This window comes from Larus michahellis, chromosome 3, assembly GCF_964199755.1.
Source record: "Larus michahellis chromosome 3, bLarMic1.1, whole genome shotgun sequence".
Classification (NCBI taxonomy): domain Eukaryota; kingdom Metazoa; phylum Chordata; class Aves; order Charadriiformes; family Laridae; genus Larus; species Larus michahellis.
Window position 1 is genome coordinate 96,634,079 of NC_133898.1, and position 26,352 is coordinate 96,660,430.

General features: G+C 38.6%; 1 protein-coding gene across 5 annotated transcripts in view; it reads right to left on the reverse strand.

The window, feature by feature from the left end:
* Positions 1-1,620: 1,620 nt before the first annotated feature.
* Positions 1,621-26,352, reverse strand: part of SENP6 (SUMO specific peptidase 6) — an 86,451-nt gene continuing 61,719 nt past the window's right edge. For 4 of the 5 annotated variants that reach the window (XM_074581344.1, XM_074581343.1, XM_074581346.1 and 1 more), the window contains 11 exons: positions 23,055-23,281; positions 22,365-22,471; positions 22,163-22,279; positions 21,198-21,320; positions 20,834-20,926; positions 14,853-15,286; positions 11,906-12,009; positions 9,696-9,784; positions 7,353-7,421; positions 7,079-7,229; positions 1,621-4,254 (listed from right to left, as the gene is read on the reverse strand). In XM_074581344.1, the coding sequence (XP_074437445.1) occupies positions 4,045-4,254; positions 7,079-7,229; positions 7,353-7,421; positions 9,696-9,784; positions 11,906-12,009; positions 14,853-15,286; positions 20,834-20,926; positions 21,198-21,320; positions 22,163-22,279; positions 22,365-22,471; positions 23,055-23,281 (1,724 nt within the window). In that variant the 3' untranslated portion in view covers positions 1,621-4,044. Of the gene's footprint in view, positions 4,255-7,078; positions 7,230-7,352; positions 7,422-9,695; positions 9,785-11,905; positions 12,010-14,852; positions 15,287-20,833; positions 20,927-21,197; positions 21,321-22,158; positions 22,280-22,364; positions 22,472-23,054; positions 23,282-26,352 lie in introns of those variants that run through there. The other variant, XM_074581347.1, reaches the window with a different exon arrangement.

The window sequence follows — 26,352 nt, forward strand, 5'->3', positions numbered from 1 at the left end:
AGAAAAAAAAAAAAGAAGAAAGAAAAAAAAAGATCTATCAAAGAAACAGCCGGCTGTTTGAATCTAGGTTGCGGCTACCGATTACTCGCAGAACTGAATGCAGGATCCCTCAGGTATGGTGTACATTACCAAGCTTCCTTTTGTAAGCACAGGTTTGCGTGAGTCCACAGGCAAATCTGCTAAAAGCAAGCAAGCGCTAGCCTGTCAGAAAACTACAACGGACCACAACAGAGAGAACAGTCGCTTTCCAGATTACACCTTCCCTTAACCAGACTGGAGCCTACAAAACAGACATCTTTCATCACATCTTTGAGCAGGCATGGTTGAGTTAAGCGGAAAGGATTTGGTTTAAAAATATGGTGGTGAAAGATAAGCAAATGGCTGTTACCTCACTCTTACTGTTTCAAAGTTGTAGTTTGTAACATCAGCTCCCCTTTGATTTCCAGAAGTAGATGGGAAGAGTCAGACGACTTGGGGAGATGCGAGTGCCTTTGTGAACCTAAGTCACTGCACAAAGGTTCTTTCGGGGTATGTAAAATTTAACAAAGACTTACAAAAAGCGTCTTACCAAAATAAAATAAAATCTTTTATCCAGACTGCACCACCTCTCACCATTGTGGCCCCATGGATCAGGACTCCAAAGAACAAGCAGTTTATAGCTACCTTCTTCTGTTCAATGCTAAAACACAAGTATCATGTTATCAACGAAGGGCAACGTAAAGCTTTAACCACTGACTGTAAATACGGAAAAAAAATTACAGTGGATTGGTGAACTAAGGAAACTGCTGCATTTTGTTCATCACTCCAATTTCCAGAGGAGCTACCACTAATGGGAATTAAAAACCATACGTGCAAAAGCTTCCTGTTCTGCTTTACTCATTTGCTCTGCAATACATAAACAAACAAAAAAAATTAAATCAACGGCATGGTTTTATCATCATGGCATGAAGTTTGCTTGATTTTTCAACTCTTTCTTTACCGAATGTTTTGGAAGTTAGATTCTCCTGAGACGAGAATACAGTACAACCTCAAAGATCAACACCACAGTTCTTCTGTTTGAAGTCTTTGGTCTTTAAAGAGTGTACTCAGTTTCTTAGAGCAAGAAAAATAGGACTGTCACAAGGGACGACTTAGGTGTCTCTTCTGCTTTTGCCGCTAGCCTGCAAATGGGCACCAGAAGTGCATGCATTTTTTATGCCAAGTAATCTAAAACTTTTATAAGAATTCTTAGCTGTTATTCTATCCGATGTGAAAAACAATACAAACAGATACATTTAATTAGGTAGCCATCTGATACCTTACGCTGCAGAACGCAGTCATGCTACTCTTAAAGCATTCGTAATCTTAAATCTTATAAAGGCATATACCAGTTATGCTTTCCTCAGAGTGTATGTGTGGCCATATAATTATTAAACAAACATATCTAGTCCCCACCACACTAACTTTCACTGAATAAATCTGATTCAGTACATTCACTGGTAAATTCTTTGTTAGATTGCAAAACACCGTGGCATAGCTGACCATCACGTTAACGCCTAACAAGCACATGCAGCAGTGAGCAGTGAGCTTTGTAAACCAAGTCAGTAAGGTTTTAAATAACTCATTCTTAATTCTGTGGGGTTTTTTTCTATTAACATCACATTTTATTAAAAAAATAAGTTTCCTATATTTAACATGTATATTAGCTTGCTGTATATGACTGAAGATCTCAAGACCTTTAACATTAAATGATAATAAATCAAACACTTTCTTCACAGCTTTGAAAAGGGGAGGGAGGAAGAAGGGGAGGACAGGAAAGAGGAGGGAGAAGGAGGAAGCACCAGGCCATTCCTAGCAAGAGAACCAAATAGTTCTACAGCATCAAATTATGAACCTGCATCACAAATGTTAGAAAAAGGAAAACTAACTATTATATTGATCAAATTTGGATATATTCCATATAATTAGAACATACCATTGGGAAAGACAAAACTGGGAAGAAATACATTCTATTTGCAATTGTCTCTTCTCTGTATTTCCAAGAAATTCTTTTCCTTCCCTCTCTACAAGCCATCACTGATTTACCTGCATTTGTATATTTTACTATTCCTGTATGTCAGTTGCACTGAAGCCAGATACACAAGACCTTGCAAGGAAACAGCCTGAAACTATTTTATCACAGATTTTCCCCAACAATGGCAAGAATACTGGATAAATTCGATGGAGGAAACAACTCGGAGGTGTGCACATTACATATTTAACTTGTAGTCCAGAAGATTTCCCCCCACGTACTTTCAACACGAAACCTATGCAGGAGTCATCTCTAATATGATGTATATACGTGGTGCTCACGTATTCTCCGTGGGGCCCACTTCTTCTACGCGAGAAGAGGGAATGACCAAGTCCCCTAAATCCCACGGGTTATCTGTGCAAAAGATTAGCAGCCCACGGTTGTATTGCTCTACGTGCACTCGCTCTGCCTTGGTGAGCGAAACCCCTTTTACACAGAGGGTTTCACAGAGACAGTCGTCTCTGCAGAAACGCCCCGGCAGTAACGTCATTAGCAGCCGTGTTTTCAAGGTTTAGTGAGAATGAAAACTCATGGAGAACCTGAAGTACTGGGTTAGACTTGATCTTGCGTATAAAAATTGATCTTGCGTATAAAAATTGATCTTGGGGGACGGAGAGTTCAGCTAATGAATTCTCTGCTGCCTCTCTTTGGGAGAAGGGAATGACAAATGACATTCCCAGCAGAAAAATCAGGAGAGAAAATACTATCTGCAAGGAGGGACAGAAGGTCCCTCTCTCCCCTGACAGATTCCTTCCTGGGAGGAGTTTCTGGTTCCCTTCAAAGACATCTATGTCAGTAGAAGACTGGAGATATATATATCCTTGCACGAACCATCTCTTACTTTCCTCATGTGAATACCACAGCCTTTCTGTAACAAGGATAAAAGGCTACGTTTGCAGTTTAAGCAACGATGGCATTTTAGATTGTTGTAAAATCAAAATACACCGGAAATATCCAAACAAATCCCAACATTAGTCTGATGCTACCTAAAGCCAAGAACAAACAAGCAAGCAATGAACACTGGTATTTTGGTTTTTTGCGTGGATATTACAAAAAATAGTAATCATACACTTTTTTTCTTTTTAAATGTTCATTACTTAGATAAAGCACATATGAATGTAACATTCAGAGTTGTAACATAGAAAATGTAATGTGGGCAATCTGCTATTCCAAGTACACTTACCAAAATACAATTTTATAATGAAGAAAGTCTCAAAATACACCTGTACAACAATTGGGATCCACAAAATATGATTTAATAGTATCACTCAAGATCACTTCATTGAAACCACTTTTATAATACTGTTTGAATAGTAATCTCTGGTCAAAGAGCATTCTCCCCCGTTTCCTAGCCCGTCCCACTAAAGCAAGTGTGGAATTTTAATTGCAATGCGTATCTTTTAAAACCCCAAATCTGAAGCAGTCCTATTAACTATTACACTGCCTACACTTAGATACTGGGAGGATGGGAATCACCCTCTCTGAGGCCATGGTACATCGAGACACCCATATTATTGCTTGTAGCGCAAGCAGAATAATCTTGTAAAGGGCAACTAAAGAGGGTCAAAATAGGAATTAGTTATCTCACTACCAAATCGTTCCCTATGTGTTACTTAAGCCTGTAACATTACAACTTTACTGAAAAAGAAAAAGTTAACCATTTTATCCTATAAATATTTTCTTTATTTGCTTTATGTTTAGAAGTTGCTATTTAAGTTCTATTAACAGAAATACATAACAAAAGCTCCCTAACAAGTGGAAAAAAAGTAATTACAAATGCTGAAAAAGTTGGCCTCATTAACATATGTACAGACTTGCTTACTTAATACACATCTTTGTGGGAATTAAATCATTTTATGACACACATTTATACAGGCATTAAACATTCCCAAGTAACTTTGAGCAGAGAATACGCCAAATCTTTAGTCTGGGCAGACAAAAAAAATGTATATTTCAGTTTTGATTGTGGAGCTAACATGCAACAGATACAACATTCAGTCTGAGCTGCTGTTGATAAGTTGTTCTGTTTTTTCCTGCAAAGATCTTTCCATTGAACTCAGGTCCTTTTGTCCCTTCTTTTCCTTGTTCTGCTGTTCCTGCAGCTTCAGGATTATTTTTCGTATTTCTTCTCTTTTGGTTTTCATTCTTGGGCGTGGAAACCAGTCTGTTAAGTTCATTGGTAGCTCAAAACTCAGAATGGGATTCTGAAAAGAAAGGTCATTTCGATATTAAAGTCAGGAGTTATAACCTAAAAGGCTGGAGAGAACTGTAGTGGGGAAAAGTACATGCTTCTTCACCTCATTCCATCAGCATGGAACAAAGTTTCTGCAATTTGTGTGTTTGTACATGTACGATTCAGGTAGAATCAATCAAGCTTCAGTATGTTACAGAGTACCATTCATGCAGATCACAGTTCTGTGAAGAAGGGCCCTAATAATGTACTCAGTTTGCTACATCTTTTATACAAAGCGTTTGACTGCATAAATGTGTAAAATTGCTCTAATTTTTTTTTTTAAAAAGAGAAAATTATTGTAGTGATATAGCACATTTTTTAAGGATGACTAGCATCAAAATCTAGAGCTGATTAGGAATCCGCGGCTAAAGACTCCTGTTCTTATAAATACTTTTAGGACCACAACCACCTAAGAAAGTCAGTTTTACATTGCACCCTAAAAAAACAGGGCCTGTGAAAAAACCCTGGCTACCACCAGCTCTTTGTGTGCTTACATTCTGCTTTCTTGGTAGAGGTCATTCATCCAATGAATTAAGAGAATGATTCTTATGAGATGACAACTACGCCACTTCTGTGACACTGGTATAACAATTTCACCCTAAACAAACAACAGGTTTTGGAATAGTGTTTTCTCTCCAAAGAAATGCCTCCCTTTGTGTATTCTCGTTTACATCATTAACAGGGTTATTTAAGAGTGAACTACATTCATCCACTGAGCTCACACTAATAGGGCTACTTGGGAAAAAAATAGTCACATTCTGCACAGGAACATGTCAGTGCTTAATGCTGCACTAGCTACATGACTCCACATCCAAACAGAGCATCAGGTAGATAACACCGCAATAAAAAAAAAAACCCAAAACTGTGTTGAACTGACTTTGCCAATGAAGCTACTTAACACCAGCAATAAGTGGACTTCAGAAGGATGACACTAAAGATGCAGGAAACCATGAGCAAAGACTGAATAGGTTTTCCATCGTTTCCATTATAAAATAGGCCAGACAAAGGTGTGGGTTTTTTTCAAAAAAACTAGTGTGCTTACCAACAACAGAGAGACATTTCAAATTAACCTGAACACATCCTTAAGTAGGGCTTTTTGGTTTTGTTGTTCAGTTTGGGGAAGAAAAGCAGGGCCATGGGTCGGCAGCCAGTCACGCAGGTATTCTGCTGCCTCGGAGCTTCCTTCTTGCCTTGCGAGAAGACACGACCAATTTCGGCCCCGAAGCCGTGCTCCCAGGGCGGCGGAGGCCACCCGCATCCCGCCCGCCCCCTGCCCCCGGCGCGGCCCCACGGCGGCCCCTGGCGGCGCGGCGGAGCCCGAGCCCGCAGGGCCGGGGCGCCTTTGGCGGCTCAGAGCTGTTCCCCCCCCGCGGGCGAAGCTGGGCCGGCGCGGCGTTGAGGGAGGGCTGAGAAACTACGAGAGCTGACAGGTATGATCCTTACTACGCCACCTACCCTGTCAAATGAGTCTTGGGTTTAGAAAACACACATCATGATTTTAACCCTTATTATTAAAAAGCAGGGATTTGAAATAAATCCACAAAGAAGAAAAAGATGTGCCTGAGTAGTCCCACAAACATCAAATGAACCAGCCCTCCCCCCACACTCCCCATTTAGTTCGTACAGCTGCTGAAACATATGAGACTGTGCAATTTTTCAAATACATTAGCAGCCAAAACTATTACTTCGATAACTGCAAGCCAGTCGAGTGCCATGCAAGTAGTACACCTGTTTGCCTTCCCCGCTAGCGTTACTTGTGAGAATACCCTGTGATTTGCTATCTGACACATCGACCTGCCATCCCTGCTCCCTGGCAGACAAAGCTGCCGCATACTGCAAGTCCAGGCAGGACAAGGGATTTCCGACTAACATAATTCAGCAACTAATTTGCAAAAAGGAAGGGGCTAAGATTATTAAAATTTGGTTGCTCCTCATATCCCTTGTGTAGAAACCAAGAAGCACGAAGACGGTTCTAAGCTCTCAAGGACTCACTGGTAAAGCAAAAGCTTTCGGCTTTGATTTGCATGAATGCACTCTGCTAAAGCCCTGCTGCTCTCCTAGAAAGTATGAACGAGGAGAATAAACCAACAGTTTTCTCAGGAAAGGTTCATTACAGGAGAGTTCAGGAACAGCGCTCAAGTACTATGGACCATAAACAGAGCTGGTGGCCCATGCAGGCAACATCTCACTTTGACCATCATTTCGCCTCCCAACCCAGACCTGAAGGTGCTAATACACCTTCGCTAGTTTGTAAAAGTAGCTGTAACTTGAAGACAAGACAGTTAAACTAAGGAAGATTTTAACTTATTTCAATGGAATCAAGATTTGGCATTTAGCTGTAAATGATTCCACTTACATGTTTTAATGCAAGTTAAAAAAACTAGCTGTATCATATTAATGAATTTATTCAGAGTCACATTTCTTAGGGAAAAAAGAACAAGCTTTTTGTACCACATCTTTAGTTTAGAATTTGAACTCGAATTTGAACTCCGTTTCTTACCGGATAATTTTAAAGGGAATACACGGTGAGAACACAAAGGAAGACTATTTTGTTAACATTCTCTCAGAAAATCCATGGCTTCTGATTTCTGATACCTGTGTGCAACTAATAATGATAACTAGTTTATTTTCGAAAAAGAATTATTTTGTATGTTAATGTATAAATTAGTTTATAATGCACAATCTAATAAATAGGTGTAAGAGACACACTATAGAGCCTTTTATTATTGTTACAGGTCATATTTGATTGCTGTAGGAGACCCAAAAAAAATGGTTACATGAACAGGTATACATACCTCAAAAAAGCTCTCCACATACTGCAGTATGTACACTCCACAATCACTGAAGTTGTTCTGTTGTGGCACTTTTGGGTTGGAACCTTTCATGACGTCTTTGGAAAAGCTTCTTTTGTTGCCTTTCCTGACTTCCCATTCCACCTCTAAATATCTATGATAAAAGACCACGTAAATTCAAACTTTCATTTTCTTGCATAATTTTGAGAAGCGGGGGGGGGGGGGGGGGGGAGATAAAAGAAAATCAACAACTCAAACCCCCAGATATGAAACTTACTCCCTTAGTGTTTTCACAACATTTGACCGGGAAGGGCCCCTCAGTGAGTCCATAAGCAAAATGCAGGGCCTAAGAGAGAATACAATTTTTTAGTACACGATATTTTCCAGCAGTTTGGAAAACACATTGTTACACAGCTGGCTCGCCATGAAATAATTTGTGGGGTGATCTTGAACTGAACTAGATCAACACTATGAAGTTTTGCCAGTGCTGCTGTAATCCCCTAAACTGGGAGAGCTGAATGGAAAGTTATCTTTAGATTTAACCATACACTAAGTACAGAGAACTTCAGAATACACTTAGAAAAATATAGTACTGTCAGACTGAAAGCATGTGTTATAGTCAAAATCCAGGTGCCTGAAACTGCCTCAGGTGTCTCATGCTCTTTTAGATGCACAGGTATCTGGGACACTGGCAAGAGACTAGAAAGTAAGGCACAGAACCCATATACATCCTTCTGGAGGGCAGATGGGACAGTCCACAGCCCCTAAGACGACATGTTCAAGAAGTGATCCCAACCAATGAATCTGAAATCTGACAGTTACCCACAAAACACACACGTATTCTATTTGATAGACTCTAGAAAATAATGTATCCATAAACAATTTCTAGAGAACCAAGTCTGCTTGAAGTCATGCACATGACAGATGTTTACATCCCATCACTTGACGTAGAGGATACTACCTTTGCAGTAGCTATTAACATAACATGCATATCAGACACCTTATACGCAACAGCTGGATTTATACATCAAAGCTAACTCATACCAGAGTTCAGAATCTCGGCACAAGATGCAAGATGTATTTTGAGGGATCAAATAGGATACAGACTACTCTTCACAAAGCTCTGCTTTCTCTTTGCTAACAATACCATGCATGTATTCAGACAAGGCGTCCTTTACAGAAACTCCAAACTAGTAAATTCGGACAAAATATCTGCATGCATTTATGTACAGGTTTATTTGCATTTATAAACTTTTTTACATGTATGCAATTTTTTAGGCATAAGCATATAGTCACTTGAATAATGTTTGCTTTTACTTGTACTGGTTTTAGTTTTTGATAAAAGAAAGTTACTATTTATATAGGTAATGTGCTTTAAAAATGCAGAGTCCAGTACTTTCGGGGTGGGGAAAAGAGGGAAAGAAGTGAAAACCTTTTCAAGGTAATACTCTTTTTCATATAGAGGTAATTTAAAAATATGCTAATAGTAAAGTATTTAAGTGCCCTTAATGACTTTCGATACTTAAGTGTACACAATCTTACGAAATTTCATGTTTGGATTGAAATAATGTCTGGTAGAAAGTATTATGTACAGATAATCCACCATCAGAATGGGATAAATTTAGCCAAGCTATAATCAGAAGCTCCTAAATATGCTAAAAGTCATAACACAGATGTAACCCTTCCTCAAAATGTATTAAGAGCAATTCATACACATTCCCTATCATGTATAAATCTATAATTTTATCCTGCACCGTAAGAACATATTGTGCATCTTTACCTTTCTAGTAACCATTATATTCACAAAGAAGGAAATATAAAAATGGATAAATAAATTGTGAAAAAATGCAAACAAAATTGTGAAGATAGCAATTCTAGTAACAATATTTCTAGATTTGGAATCATGCGCTTCTGTCACACCAAAATGCAAGCAACTGCAGTCAATGATTATTAATAAATTATTTCTGGGTTTCAAACATCAAAAAATAAATTTTAAGAGTTTTAAAATCCAAAACAGGTAAAAAAAAACCAAAACGAACTGAATTTAGTATTGTGGAATATTCTCATTAGAGAAAAAAGAATAATGCAAAGAACAGAGAGAGAAAAAAAGAATAATGCTAGGAACAGAAAGAGACAATAAAGAGAAACAGCTAGAGCACATTTAGATAAGAAATGGGAGCAGTTAAAATTACTCCCATTTTCCTGTACTAATTTGAGTGGGGACAAAGGTTTTCTTTAGTATTCATTTATTATTTTCATTTAAAGACCTTATTTTTTTATATAGAGGAGGAGACATTGAAACATGCTTCTGCAGCTTCTTTTTGTAGGAATCGAAGTGCAAGATATCAAAGACCAGCTTTATTTGAAGAAACAATCTTCAATTGCCTGAAGCAGCACACAGGCTTAACAGAAACCCAAAAAGCTATTATTTAACTCCTAGTGTTTATTCATTAAGCTGTCTGCTCACTGAAGATGTTGATATTGCAAAGTATAAAATTTTCTCCCAAACACTAATAACATGCTCATTAAAGTGTTTGAAGACTGATGTATTTCCCGTAATTACTGTCTTTTAAATTTCAGACTTTTATGGAATTTCCATTTTAATGGTTTTAATACTTACTGTTTGCAGATAGTAGGCTTCAGGTGCCATTGTCCCATTTCTGAATTACAGTTATCATCCACAAGGCCACCATCATCACTACTGTCTTCCTACAGAGGCAACATGTTTACAAGGTGTTTAAAAGCTAGTATTGTTTTTCAAACAGATGCAAAAGAAACTATTGCTATACTTACCATTTTTATTCGAGACCAATAACATAAATTTAGTAAAGAAGTGGTAGCTTTAATCTGAGACCATTCAGCGTTTGTAAATTTTGCATTACTAACTTTTAGTCACATGGTTTCTCAAATCCATGCTGAAACAACACAGAGTGAACGGTGCTATTTATTTAATGACTGCTGAAACTAGAAAAAACCTGCAACTGACACTTTCAAAGCATTGCTGGCTTAAAAAAGGTGCATCTCCATTATTTGGTTATAATCCAAATTATCAATACTTTTTCCCTTGCTAATGATTACTAGAAACTTGCTTGGTGGCTTCATGTACATTATCTTCTAGATGAAATGAAACAAAATCTGCAATGAATTCAGCAGTAAAATTTGATCTTTGCTCCAGAATATACCAACTCAATTCTTAGGGCAAAGGAAATTAAATCACCGTGATATTACATATCATGGGTTATAAAAACAGCCCTTCCACAAACCTCGGAATATCCTTTCATTTCAATATTGATTGCTATGAATGCTAGTGGTTTTGTTCATAAAACTTCCCTAAGTTCTTGTATCTAAAAGTAACCCAATGATCCATGGTTTATTACTCTTCTACTGAGTTCACTATTACTACCACAGACCATTGCATTATAGGGAAACAGATGCTTTCCAAAAATGAGAACCCCTGTATCAGCATGATTTGTGAAATTTTTGGTGAGTATTACATACACTTCACTAACACACAGGATCCTATGACTGAAATCCTCATGCTATGCCATGAAGATGTTATCATATGAAAAACTACTGCCTAGTTCCTAATACAGTTGTTTCTGTTGCAGCCTCAACTCCATTTTTGGCAGACGTGAAGGTGCACTTGGCCTACCATTTGTATACGTGCTTTGTGCATTCTAGAAGGCATCAGTGACAGCTTCAGCCTGAGTTAAGTTCTAAGCTACACTGCAACCAGGAAATTTGGCATCTTTTCCTCAAGGAACACAGCTGGCCATGTGCTTTCTTCCCTGCCTTCATGCCATCTCCTTCAGAATGGAAACACTCTACTGCTCATTCTCCACCTTCAGGGAACTCTAACTGCTACAAAATAGTCAGAAAGGCACTTCATCAAGCGGGAATCACAGAACGTTTGGGCAAGTGGCACGACAGGAGAGGTGGGTTGAGTCTGTATAAAAAGCATAGTTAGGTTTCAACATGAACTGCAGCTTTTATATGTGTGCACACATATACATACTATTTGGAAGCCATTACAAATAGCTGCAGACTTTGAAAAATAATTGTTTGTTCTGGACTCAAAGGTGAAAAATAGGTAATTCCTAGACTGTATATTTGATAGCCTCTGATTCTTTATTTCGGACAACTTGGAGTCATACACCTGGAAAATGAATAGGAAGGCCAATTAGGAAGAGTAAATGTGTAACTCCTAGCGTCTCACACTGAATTTACACTGTAGAAGCAACAGTGCTATGTAATAATGCCTGCGTACCCAGTAGTGAGTTAGTAAAGGACATTTTAGTGATCAGTCTTTCCACAGCTCTAAAATCTAAATGTCTTCCAATCTGAACAAGAACACTACTTGATTATAAATCCACATTGTTTAAATTTGATTAGGAGAAGCACCAATGAAACAAAACAGCAGAGTAGCACCTACTTATAAATGTGTCTGCTTATGTCCAGGAAACGGAGCTGAAATAAAAGTAACTTGTTCTTGGGTCTGGTAGATAAATATGGGTGTGGGGGAGATGAAGATAGAAATGTGTTGACTTTCAGAGTTTCCACTAAAATCATTGTGTAATGAGACTCACAAAATTAAATGCAGCATCAGTACAGCAGTACCATATTAAACACTTAAATGAATAAATGTATAATCCTCTCCTATGAGCTAATTTGCATATTTTTGGAGGTAACCAGTGTTTTGTATTTGACACTTGTAAAGATAACTAGCTTTAGACAATGCACATTTACAATGTGTATACAGCTTTTAAGCTGCCCATTCAAAATACAACACAACAGTTTGCATTTAACAAAGAAAACTGCTAAATTCTTTACCTGGTTATCTTGGTCTTCAGAAAAATCTATAAGCTCATCTTCATTTAGTTTACTGCCATCAGCTGAGTCTTCACTATAGTTTAGCCTGATTTTGTGCAATCCATCTGTATCAATCACAGACAGTAGTATATTTAAACATCAAATACTATGTCATCATTGAACACCAAACTCACTTTAAATACCTCAATTTCCTGAGGACTGCTTACAATAACCATGATACAACTGACATATTTTATTCATGCATATGAACAGAAGTGAAAAGTTACTTCTAAGTAACAGCAGGAACTGTTCCTTATTCTGTGAAAGGCCTAAAAAAACCAAACATCTAGAGACCTAGACTAAAATCCACTCTGAAATTACCCTGTAGTTCCATGAAGCCTATACACAGTATAAATTGGTATTGCTACCAAAAGGAGCGGTCCCATTTGGTCCCTAATATAACCATTTATTCCCATCCCTAGCTGGTTCTTTCCATGACACCAAATACATCCCCACACAGTGGACCAGACTGAGAAAGTCAGTCACAAACTTATGATTTTTTAACTTGAATAGTTTCCTTTATCGGATTCACTGTGTAGTTATATGAAGACTTGTGCTGGTAAAAGGGAAAAGGCAGCTTGGGAACACACTACTAGGAGGGCAGAATGCAGGATCAGCTCTCCTGGGAGCAGCAGCTTAGTTTGTGAAGCTTCACTGTTTGCTACATAAAACGAGTATCTCTAAATTCACTCCCTACCCCCTCTACATATTTAGTCCCTTGGGAAACAGCATCAGAAGAAATAAAGAATAACGAATGTACGAATGTTATAGTTATACCTGTGAAAGAAGCAGATACGGACAGATACAGGCTCCCTAGTCTTACTATACTACCATGCAAGACTTCGGAACAGATTTTGAGGGAAAAATAATAAACTATGTAGAAATAAGTGAAAAATGAATAACTCATGCCAGCAAAACCTCAAATCTTTGTAAGAAAGCTTATCCTATAAAAGGGCTATACTATATCCAAGCAATCCCAAAAATAAAAAAGCGTTGGTTATGATGTCACTGGAGGACGTATTACTTATTAAAGAAAACTAAGATTTCTATAAGAACAGTAAATAGGGCAATGAACTAGCTAATGGAAAAAACAGAGAAGACCTGGATTTGAGAATACTTCAACAGAGAATTTGAAGTAACACTTCAGAAAGAGGTCACTAGTGGAGTTCCACAGGGACAAACTTGGGAATTAGCCTCACTCAGTCTCTTTGAAAAGACCTTAGCACAAGAAGTAGGCCATATAGTAATGTGATTTATTGCTGAGAGATTCCTAACAAATAAAAATTAGTATCAAGAAGAATCACATCTCATACAAGAACTGAGCAATAAAAAGAGGATTAGTTCAGGAATAAAAACATACATATTTTGGATTATTTCTTCAAAGCTACTTAGGTATCAACTCCTACTGATTTACAAGTCCAACACCGGGATTTAGTCTGAGATCAAGACATCGAAGTTTACGCTCCCACCTAGGATCTCGCAATGTTAAGTGGAGACCATAATCAGAGCAGAGAGCTACTCAACTGAACAGAGCTACTCTGTATCTGCTTTAGGATGAGAAGAGGTCTCTTTGTTTCATTAACTATACTATCAAAGAAGCACCTGCTGCCTTTTGAGATACCCTAGGATATCCAGGACATACGTATGGATTTGGCAGAGTCAATAGTCAAGACCTACACCCTTCTGGAGCAAGAGCTGAAGGGTGTGCAGAAAAGCCAAGGCCTACATCCCCATCTCCCATCTGGAGAGACTCAGAGTGTTTTCGTCAGCAACAGAATGACCATCAGCCACAAAAAAAAAAAAAAAAAAAGTAATCCTAGTAAAAATATATGTCATGAAGTGTGTTCCATCTAATTACAGACAAGTAACAGTAGCAGCATCTGAGACACAAGATCATATCATACAGCAGCAATATCATAAACAATAACAATCACACATAAAATGAAAAATCAATTAAAACGCGAGCAGATCTCCACACACCCCCAGCCCCCTCCCCAAGACCTTCTAGAAATGACAATGTTATCACAAATGAATAAATTTAGATCAGAAAAGTAGGAGAGTGTTTATACCCACGAAGATATTAAACTTGTAATGGCCTGCAGTATACAGATCAGACCACATGACTGACAGTCTTCTCAGATCTTGTACTATAAGCTATGCAATTACTTACTGTGTAAATTAAGTCAGAAGGAATACTATCTGTGACTAAAGTAAAAGTTTTTTGCATGACCAGATGTTTTGTAGTCTATGCCTCAAGGAGATGCAAATCTTGCAGTGAGCAGAGAAAACAATCTTTTCCTAATTCCTTCATATGCCTTTAAAAGTATGTCAGCTCCTTTGTACACTTTGGTACAAACGCTGTTCCAGATCACTGAAATCAGCCTCCACAGCAGTGAAGCTTCTCTGAACGTAACACGGAGGTCATGTGAGAGATTTTTTTATTTTTTTTTTTAAATTATTTTCTTCTTACTTTTTTTACATACCTTCTATCAGGACATTAAATAACTTAATGGTGTTGAAGCAAAACCTCAAATGCTAGAAGACACTGGAATTAAGGTTGCTCACACAATCTTAATTCAGTTCCTCCATGCACATACACCCTGAGGATCCGTGGTCAACTACTATTCTTTCCTTAACAATTACAGTCTTAAGTGATGCAAAGTGATATCTAAAAAACGATTGTGTGAAAAAAGTTCATACAACTGAAAAAATTAATCTGATTTAGGAAAACAGTGTTTTATCGCCAGCCCTTTGCTATAAGAGTTATGTCAACCACAACAAAAACATTTTATATGCAATGGCTATAAATTACTTACATTGCAAGCACCCAAACTTCATCCACACACAATTGCAAAAGTAGTAATCTCCAATTTTTTTCATTAAAATTGCATATTTTTAAATTACATACCCATAGATTGGCTAGCAGTTGTGAATTCACCCTGTATACCATTTTTGTCCGGAGTCCTATGGTCTAGTTTATGGCAAGCTGATTCCACAGTGTTAGGCTCTTCCACGTCACTGTCTATTTGATTTAGTTTTTTAAAAGCAATTTTTCCCCTACAAGGACTTCTTCTACAACATGAAGACTCACTGTCCTCTGTTTCAGTGTTCGGGTCAATTAAAGCTGTATTATATTTTTTGGTCAACGTCTTCTTTGCTGTGGACTTGGAAGGTGAGTTTTGTGCATCTAATTCATTTGGCAAAGGAGATGGTGTGTTGGTCTCTCCATCTGAAGAGGAAGATTTTATCTGTGTTGTAGCACTTTCATGATAGTGGGGATTTGGTTCATATTTGGGTTTTTCTAAACCAGGAAAGCAGATGACAGCCAAAAACCAGTGGGCACTGCAAAGGAAAAAATACATTAAAAACTAGCAATTACATTAATGCTCACAGTTAAACACTGAGAGCACACACACACACACACACCCCCCCAACCTTACCCCCCCATAGTTATCAAAGATAGATTGCAACAGCTGTTCACTTTTCCGAGCAGGTTTTACTCAAGCCTTCACAGTCTTTTCTAAAGGAAAGGTGACTCCATGCAAGTAGTCACCAACAAATTCATTAATAGTATGCAGTTAGTTGAAAACGGGTGCTGGCTACATATTTATTTCAATTTGCTCATGCTTTATACATTCTTTTCCTTCTTTGAATTAAAGCTTATTTCTTTTTTGACAGTTTCTTTATCACTGTATGAACTACAGATTGTAGCATTCATGTTTTATGGCTGTATAAAGTTTTCTAGTAGTTCAGCACTAGCAACACAAGTAGTCAGATCTAATGGTATAGCTGGATTGCCCGTATTCTTCTTCCTATATATCTTCCAATTGTATATGACACTTCACGTTTTTAAAGAAACCTTGTCAACAGCGAATTAAAAAAGGGCAGAAAAGAGTGTTTGTAATGCCATCACCATGACTCTCTTGTCCTTCTCACCCTTCACAGAACTGACATTCTAACCCTTTCAGGATCAAAAATAGCTCCATTTTCCTCCTTATCTCCTTGCCTCTTTGGACTTTACTGACTTGCCACTCAACCAGAAATGGAGCAGCAGCAAATTCAGGGATTCAGACATTGCAAGTAGATATTGACTGATCTGATTTAGAAATTTTCTGAAGGTTCTCTGATTTCCTACAGCAAATAACAAAACAGAACCTAGCTACATACTAAGCAAGTGAAGACACATTTCAATGTGTTTTATAAAAAAGAAAAAGCAGTAGGTAAAAATGCATGTCTAACCGACATATTAAAAAATTAATTAGAAAATTATGAAGCCTAAATTTCATCAAAACTCTATGGCAGTTACAGTAAGCGGCCTTTGAAAGCAGCACGTGAAGTATGGAGGCATTTTGTCTTGAATGATTCACCACACCTAGTAAATGAATACATTAAGTATTGCCAAACCCTGGAATTTGTGTGCGCTCTATTAATATAGGCTTTATGTACCAATTATGTAAATAGACTAGCAAATTAACCTCGATCTAAAAAGGAAAGAGCTTGTAACTTTTAAAAGAATAACCTATTTCCATTGGAGACTTGAACAAAAAGGACTGTACTGCCAAAGGACGCTGATGCAGTCATAGTTAAATCAGACACATTGTTCTGAACTTAGCTCTCCCCTAGATTCATCCTGCCCACCTCAGTTACTGCAGTTTGACACTTGTTAGACAATAAGCCCACATTCCCTATACTAGTGTTTATGGGAGAGCCTGGAAAGGCTTTCTGGAAGTAGGTACTGAAGTCCAGCAACTCCAAACCAGTAATTTCTAGAATGTACTTGTAAACCGATGCCAGAATCATAGAATGGTTTAGGTTGGAAGGGACTTTAAAGATCATCCAGTTCCAACCCCCCTCCCACTAGACCAGGTTGCTCAAAGCTCCATCCGGCCTGGCCTTGAACACTTCCAGGGATGGGGCATCCATGGCTTCCCTAGGCAACCTGTTCCAGTATCTTCTAAAAGAAATAAAAGCATCACTCTAGGCAGCACAGGAGACCTGTTATCAGGAACAGCCATTAGCAGCATTCCTACAACGTGAGACAAGCTCTCAAGTTTTCTCAAATCCTAGAATAACTTGTTTCACATGCTACTCAATTCAAGACACAAAGAAGCAAATGAAACTCTGAGACCGGTTCTCAACCAGACTAATTTTGCCACAGATTAAGGTCTGAGACCTTTTATAAATAGTAAAGAATACATAACTTTCACTAGAACCAAAGAAACTCTTCAATACCTTTGATCCGCTATTGTATCACATAGAGAAAAGTTCTGTTCACAAGGACTAATTACCAGCATCAAACCCGGTGGCAAATTCCTGAAAAACACCTGCAGTGCTGCAATGTGTCAAGTTGCAAACAGTGGGAGAATCTATGCAACTCAAGGCTGTATGCACATTCTATGATCAGAATCTCTGAAGACAGAGAACAAAGTGATGGAAGAGAAGTGGGTGATGAAAGCCTTACTACACTATATTAGGTTGCATACACAGATGTCCAGGCACAGGCTGGACAGAAAAAATTCTGAAAACCAGGTTCTCCAAAAACCACACAGAATGGCATGTACTTTGCACTCTATACACCACAGGCATTAGCTGTCTCTCCCTCGTCACCACAGATTCTGTGTGCTCCTAGTGTTTTCACTAATCCCTCGAAGTTATGAGGCAATGCCCTGATTACAAAAAAAACCTCTAGACAATTAGACACCAAGTAGTTGGAAGTCATATTCTGCTGAACATACAGCATCTAAAATTCTCCATTCTCGTCAACACAAAGCGTGACAGTCCTCATTTTGCAAGTGAGGAACAGGAGCATTGGGAAATTTGGGGAAATTACGTAACACAAAAGAAATCACACAAGGGAATTTCTGAAAAAGCTGCAACTTCATACAGATATTAGGTGCCAGCCCACAGCCTTCATCGTAAGGCTTGCATGTCCGAAAGACTCACTGCAGATTAAGAAGCCAACTAATATACAAATCAGCACCACAAATATATAAAGATGATGTATTTAGCACGAAAGCAACGGTTCACAGTCCTAACAACAAACAAAGTCCAGGGGCTATACATTTCATAACACATTATATACACAGCTACAGAATGCTACCTGAGGCTGTAACTTACACAAACAGGATCTATATTGTACTTCCTAATCCTTCAATTTAGTATTTTGCCATTAAGAAAAAAAAAAAATCAACACTGATACTTAGTGCCTCTTTTTTTCAGCAGTATGTTTAGTTCTAAAAATAAAACTTTGTTGTTCTACATCAGAGAAGCTAAGTAGTACTGTAGTGAGGGTCAATGAAAATCAAACAGGATTTACACGTCAATTCAACATAAAGAGCTACAAATCAATGTAAGAGAGATACTTGCATTAACCAGCAAAACCTCGAAACATTTTTGACTGAAAAAAAGTGAGTTAAGACAACTCCAGTTCTCTGCTCTTGACCCATTTTGAAACATAAGAATACATGAAAAGAGCAGTCCGATGTAGAGCAGCCCGGTAACACCTGCTATTCTTCTGTGTCATGGCAACATAAGCAAGAAGGAGACACTTAGCAAGTGACAGCGATACTACTAGGATAGAGGCCTAGAAGCCTTCATACTTGACAGTTTTTCCGTTCTTTCTGAAGTAGCTCCCCAGCCTTCTCTCTGTCCTCCGATATCAATTACTCATCATAATGGGAGTATTTCATTGCTGAGTCACTGATTCCTTTCTAAATATATTAGCATCTCCCCCCAAAACAGTCAGCTTTTTGTTCCTCAAAACTGAATGTTGGGTTTCAGGGGATGGGGCAAAGTGACATGTTTGAGGGGAGACAGAGTAGCAAAGTGCATCCAAAAAAATACTAGCACCTAACAGCAATAAATTAAAAAAAGAGAAATATCGAAGATCTAACTTATGCTTTCTTTGCCAGAAGGCAGGTCAAAAGACAACAATAAAAACCAAACCCACTCCCCCTGCCCCACTGTCAGACCAACACTAACTCATCTATGACCATGTGACCCACCTTCTGGATGCGGGGAAGGCTGCGGACATTGTCTGTCTGGACTTTGGTAAGGCCTTTGACACCATCCCCCACAGCATTCTCCTGGAGAAGCTGGCGAATCATGGCATAGACAAGTGCACTCTTCGCTGGGTTAAAAACTGGCTGGATGGCCGTGCCCAGAGAGTTGTGATTAATGGGGTGAAATCCTCTTGGTGGCCCGTCACCAGAGGTGTCCCTCAGGGCTCAGTTTTGGGGCCGGTTTTGTTTAATATCTTTATCTATGATCTGGATGAGGGGACTGAGTGCACCCTCAGTAAGTTTGCAGACGACACCAAACCAGGTGGGAGTGTTGATCTGCTTGAAGGTAGAAAGGCTCTACAGAGGGACCTGGACAGGCTGGATCGATGGGCCAAGGCCAACTGTATGAGGTTTAATAAGGCCAAGTGCCGGGTCCTGCATTTCGGTCACAACAACCCCAAGCAACGCTACAGGCTTGGGGCAGAGTGGCTGGAAAGCTGCCCAGCAGAAAAGGACCTGGGGGTGCTGGTGGACGGCCAGCTTAACATGAGCCAGCAGTGTGCCCAGGTGGCCAAGAAGGCCAACAGCATTCTAGCTTGTATCAGGAACTGCGTGGCCAGCAGGAGTAGGGAAGTGATCGTGCCTCTGTACTCAGCACTGGTGAGGCCTCGCCTCCAGTACTGTGTTCAGTTCTGGGCCCCTCTGTACAAGAGGGACATTGAAGTGCTGGAGTGTGTCCAGAGGAGAGCTACCAGGCTGGTGAGGGGTCTGGAGACCAGATCATATGAGGAGAGGCTGAGGGAGCTGGGCATGTTTAGCTTGGAGAAGAGGAGGCTGAGGGGAGATCTCACTGCCCTCTTCTACAACTACCTGAAAGGAGGTTGCAGAGAGGGGGGTGTTGGCCTCTTCTCCCAAGTGAATAATGACAGGACCAGAGGAAATGGTCTGAAGTTGCAGCAGGGGAGGTTTAGATTAGATATTAGGAAGAATTACTTTACTGAAAGAGTGGTCAGGCACTGGAACAGCCTGCCCAGGGAGGTGGTTGAGTCACCATCCCTAGAGGTATTTAAGAAACGTCTAGATGTGGCACTTCAGGGCATGCTCTAGTGGCAGAGATTGTAGGTTGTTTGGTTGGACTCGATGATCTCAAAGGTCCTTTCCAACCATGAAGATTCTATGATCTCCCTGGATTCTTGGTTTTTTTTTCTGTTCTGCAATATTCTTACTGTACGTATCAAGAAACCACTTTTGCAGATGAATGTCCTCCTATCACTACTTACCAAGTTTCAGTTCACAGTGAAGGACAGTTCCAAAAACTGTGAACAGGATCATTTCCAGATGAAAGATGCACATTAAGAGTACACTTTCCACGCTCTAATCACTACTGGATGAGTCCACGAGACCAAGCTAGTCCAAAGCAAAATCCCCAACCCACACGTGGTGCGAACATCACACCTTCAGTATAAACTGTTTTGTTCTGCAAATTTACTCCTACTGAGCTGTACTACTTGCTAAGGTAGACATTGCTTTAGTTCCTTATCAGTAAATGAAAAAGACAATGAAAACTACTATGTGTTGAATTACTAGCAACGTAACTAATTCTTTTCAACGACAATAGCTTAGAAGAAAGAACTCCAGAGAACCAGTTAAAACCTAGAAAAAGTACTCAGCAAAGTTCATTTTTACTAAGTCTTTATATTGTCTGATACTTCTTATACTACAACAATGCACTTAAAGGTCTTAAATTATGATTTTGTTTTTATCACTTGGAAAAAGATGTTTATTCTCTTAATTTTTAACTCCAATTGACACTAAAATATAACTTTAAATTTTAGAATTATTAAACTTAGGCCCTTACCAAATGCGCTAAAAAGGTATATTTACTTACGCTTCATTAAGGGGAACAAAAATGAAATCTTTCTCAAAAATGTCAACATGCCGTGTCCATGTTTTCACTCGCCCATGTCGTTTTTGTTGTATTCTGCAAGAAGAAACCAACACATGATTTGTATGGTGGCTCTCATTTGAAATGAAAGACTACTTTTGCAGATATTTGCACCTTAACGGCTTCTTAAGATTTCAATGTCATATTCTATTTTTCTTATAGCTCTGGATGCTTCCTAGAGTTCTCTTGGTATCGTAATATTGTCTATAAGGATTTTATCTCTGTAAAGCATCTACTCTTGTATTCTTCACTGTATCTCAATGAGTCTTCACTTCTCTTAGTTAAACTAACTTATCAACAGACTTACGAAAGGTTTGAAGTTTCATGAATACTTCTTCTTTCTCTTTGATTAAGGCGTTTATAGAAGAATGAACTGAATACATGTATTCTATCAGCATCTTCTTTTTTCAGTTTTTCAAGTACCAAATACCTAATTAGTTAAAAAAAAAAAGAAAGAAAAATTCAGGGAGGTTTTAACTCAACGTGTTCATCACCAGAGTAAAAAGGACTGCCAACAGTGCTGTGTCCCCACCAAATTGTTGCAACCTCTCACAAAATACCTGTAAGAATAATAGAACTAACCAGCCACATCAGCTAATAAATGCAAAATCTGTGTCCATTTCTCAAGGTATTAACAGCTCTGCTCAATCAACAAGTTCTGCTCCTGTTGTATTTATTTTTATTTCATGGCAGGAAAACAAATTTCCACTCAGTTTATAATGACCTATCTAGGAAAGACCCGTATTTTGTAACAGAGCCACTAAATCTCAAAATACTCCCACAGTGATGTACTAATTTTCTTTCTACCTCTAAAATATTGTAATAGAGTGAAAGTGATACACGTGCACCTTATGTGTAGCATAAACAAAGCAGAATGCAACAATTTAATACTCTTCGAACATCGTTAGCATTAGTGACACCAAAAAATTAATTTATGTATTATCTTAATCAAAATTAATTAAGTTCCAGGGAACACAAATACCCTGAAAAAAACCAAACTTAAAAAGGCTTTTTGTTTTCCTTGCAGTTAAAATTCCTCTTCAGATACTAAGAAATTTTAAAGAACATTTTTTCCAAGTGAGAACAATGTCATCGTCAAGCAGGACAGGAGAGGAATGAAAACTTCTTGCAAAGATACAAAACAGCCTTTCAACTAGAGCTACACATAGCTGGAGACCAAGTGTTATCAAGTGACCTATGAATTTTTAATCTCATAAGTTTTCAAGTTTCAAAGTAAAAGACAACTAAAAACTGATTTGAAATAAAACTTACTTTAAATAAAAATCAATAATAACATCATTTAAAAATTCTCCTTCATTTAGACAATGGAGGTCTTCGTTGGTCACAGAAATACCACCTTTAGCTGGAGGAGGTGGATAAACTATCAACCTGAAAAGAAAAATAAATTCAATAATAAATATGAAATGCCAAAAAACCTTGGAGAATTGTTACAGGGCAAAGATAAGTATCTTACTTTTCTATAGGACCAATAAATACTGTATGTGGTTCTCCAATTTCTTCATCATCATCAAAATATGGTAATTGTTTATTTCGCTGCTGCAATTTGGACTCAGAAGCAACCTTAAAAGAATACAGTCATTATTAATTTGCATACTGTGCTCAAACTTACCAAAAAGGTAATAAAGCTTTGTGAAGTCAAGTAGTATACTTCAAGTTTGTGTTTTTTCCTTTCCTAGTTCATTTATTACACTTAGGTCTGTACTCATTTCTTGCAGAGCCACAAACACTTTCAAATTCTTTAAGAGGTAGTTTTGTTTAAAGAAAGCATTAAACTTAACTGCAACACTGCAACTTAATTTCTTGTTTGATGTGCTAGAATTTTATCAGTAGATGAATTTGGAAACAATTGTGTTGTCTAATTATAGTACAGATTTCTCATCCCTTAATAATTTTGAAATAATAACATCACTTGTGGACCACTGTCCAACCTTACAATCAAACTAAACACATTAGAAGGTATTGTGAATGCACAGACTATTTCCCATAGTTTCATAACGCACCATGGACCACTCTGGGCATCCTCTTATAAAAGCCAGCAGAAGTTGTGGGGATTTTTTTTGGTCTGGTGACTAGCACACTATCTTTAGTGTCTTTGTAACCCAAATAATATAACGACTTTGTTTCAAGACAAAAACATAATTACATTTTTTATTTTGTTTTCTCTGTGAGATGGGCTTCCTTTGGAATTGTCTTCCAAGCACTTAGTAAATGCAACAAGCCTGCCATTGGCTTCTTCAAAGGAAATTTTCACAAAGAAGTCAGAAATATTATTTCTAATACCAATGTCAGTAATTATTTTTTCAAATATTGAGTTTGCATGAGTATCAAGACCAGTTTCAAAAATCAAAATGATGTACTGTTCTTCTTGACCTACAAAAAAGCAGACAGAAGATTATTCATTTAGAAACAAAATAAAATATGTTGCAATTAAAAACAGATTTCAAAGAAACCTGGGTCAACACATGTATGCAGTACTGACAATACATACAAGGAGTAACATATATGTATGCAGATGGACAGAAGGATTAACTACCAAATCCTTCTACCTACATTTGCAAAAAGAGTGCATGCAAATTCTGGTTTAATCTAGAAATGTTAATTACTACACCTGATAAATTTTTAAAATCATAGAGAAACAGAATCAAAGAATGGTTAGAGTTGGAAGGGACCTTGAAGATCATCTAGTTCCAAACCCCCTGCCATGGGCAGGGACACCTCCCACTCAACCAGGTTACTCAAAGCCTGGCCTTGAACACTTCCAGGGATGGGGCATCCACAGCTTCTCTGGGCAACCTGTTCCAGTGCCTCACCACCCTCACAGTAAAGAATTTCTTCCCAATATCTAATCTAAATCTACACTTTTCCAGTTTAAAACCGTCACCTCTCGTCCTATCACTACACTCCCTGACAAAGAGTCCCTCCCCATCTTGCCTGTAGGCCCCCTTTAAGTACTAGAAGGCTGCTGTAAGGTCTCCCTAGAGCCTTCTCTTCTCCCGGCTGAACCACCCCAACTCTCTCAGCCTGTCCTCATAGGAGAGGTGCTCCAGCCCCCTGACCATCTTTATGGCCCTCCTCCAACAGGTCCATGTCCTTCCTGTGCTGAGGGCTCAACAGCTGGACACAGTACTCCAGGCAGGGTCTCATGCAAATGGAGTAGAGGGGCAGAATCACCTCTCTCAACCTGCTGGCCACGCAGTTGGCCTTCTGGGCTGTGAGTGCACATCGTCAGCTCACGTCCGGCTTTTCATCTGCTAGGACCCTGCACTTGGCCTTGTTGAACTTCACGAGGTTCACAAGGGACCACTTCTTGAGCCTGTCCAGGTCCCTCTGAATGGCATCCCGTCCCTCAGGCACAACAATCACACCACTCAGCTTGGCGTTGTCTGCAAACTTGCTGAAGGTGCACTTGATCCCACTGTCTATGTAATTGATGAAGATATTAAACAGTACTGGTCCCAATACAGACGGAACCCAGGGGGACACCACTCGTCACCAATCTGCATCTAGACGTTGAGCAATACCCTCTGGATGCGACCATCCAACGAATTCCTCATCCACTGAACAGTCCACCCATCAAATCCATATCTTTCCAATTTAGAGAGATATACATGCAGATATAGCACTGACATTTACATGTCAGCTCTTTCAGACAATAGAGATTCTTAGAAATAGTGGAAGGTTGAAAGAAATACTTCTCTCACTTGGGGTAGCTAGCAAGTACGACACAAAACTTATTAGAAACTAAACTGAACAGAATACGACAGGGGAAAAAAGTACATTTTTGAGACAACTGTTTTCTGACTTAAATGGGAAAATAAGCATGATGGTTTTTAAAAAGCGTATACAAACTGTATACCACATATTAGAAGCACGAAGTTCTAACACAACTACTCTTACTGATTCTAGGCATGTGTTGTTGGGTACGTAAGTATAAAAACCTGTAATGGCAATTTCACAAAAGAAAGTTATTTTTCGCTGATCACATTTTTGTTACTAAAGAAACAGAAATCTCTTAAGGATCTCTGATCCACTGGGAACCAGTTTTCATTTCTAAAAATTACACATCTGAACAAGGAACTTAAAACGTCACAGTAATCAAAATGTTCATCCTCTTACACAAGTAAACAGATCTCACCACTTAGAAGAGCAAAGCCCTGCTTTCAGGTCCTGTAACATAACCAAATCAAAATCTCCCTGCCTCCGGTGAACATTCTGCAAACAGAATACTGTCAGGTGTTCTCTCACGCTTACTCTTGCTAGCCCTAGTAAATCTCCTGTTTCTTTTGGTACAGTGGCTTAGCTTCAACAGGTCAGCCTACACCTTTACCAAAAGTTGGAGAACGTGAGTCGGATCAACCAGCTATTGTATAAATACCACCCACTCACATAATCTGAAAAAATAAAAAAGCAGTAAGTTGCACTAAGAGCAATTATTTAGGCAGTCAGAGACAGGAAGAGGATTCAGGCTGTAAATCCCAGTTTCATGTAGTTTGCTAGGTCAGAGCTGTAGAGACCTGTTTTTCCGCAAGAGTTTGAGACACATGCATAACCATTTCCTTTTGGTTATTCTTAACTCAGCATGCTAACTGTTGTGAAAAACAATTCTTCAGCATCGTATTTCCCAATTCACCACACAGAGAATTTAGGTGTCTAACCAGGTTTTGGGTGTTCCTGTTTTGGGAACTAGGCATCTACACACAATTGTTTACACAGCTATGGATTCAGGCTTACAGTAATTTCATTGCTCACAAGGCAAATAGCAGCTGTGTTATCACAAAGTACTCCTAAGTATCAAGTACAATAAAGCAGTTGGGTGTTAAAACTAGCTCAGCGCCACAGCCTCAGAGGGAAAAGCTGGAAAAAGAAAGGCTAAGAGACATGCTAAGGGAAGGATTTCTTAGACAGCCATCTCAGGAAGCTGTTCCTTTTTTCACTTTTGAACATCTGTGTTCATCTGTGTTCTAATGCCTGCTCCCAGGATTATGTCTAGCTCCCCTGCATGCTCTCCAATTACTTTTATAATTATGATACTCCTTACAGCTCATACTTTTTATAGGAGGTGGATGAGGTTGTTGTAACAGTATTATGTGTTGGAAGCAAACAATTTTGAGACTGTTGAAAGCATTCTTCCTCCGTTTGAATGCATCACGTATCTATGAAGCTGAGTACAAGTACAAAGAACCACAAAATTTAACCTAAAGAAAAGCCTATTTCAGGGGAAGATAACTCTATGCTAATTTTAAAAATACTGTGAATATTAAGATGCTAGACCCTTGAGGAAAATCATGTTGAAATTAAACTTAATTTTAAGATACATGAAGACAATCCACTTATTTTCCAAGCAGATATTCGTCTACATCACAACATCGCTTACAACCATATGGGGAAAAAAAACCCAAGCCAACCCACACAACAGTTTCTACTGAAACTAAGGCCTGTAA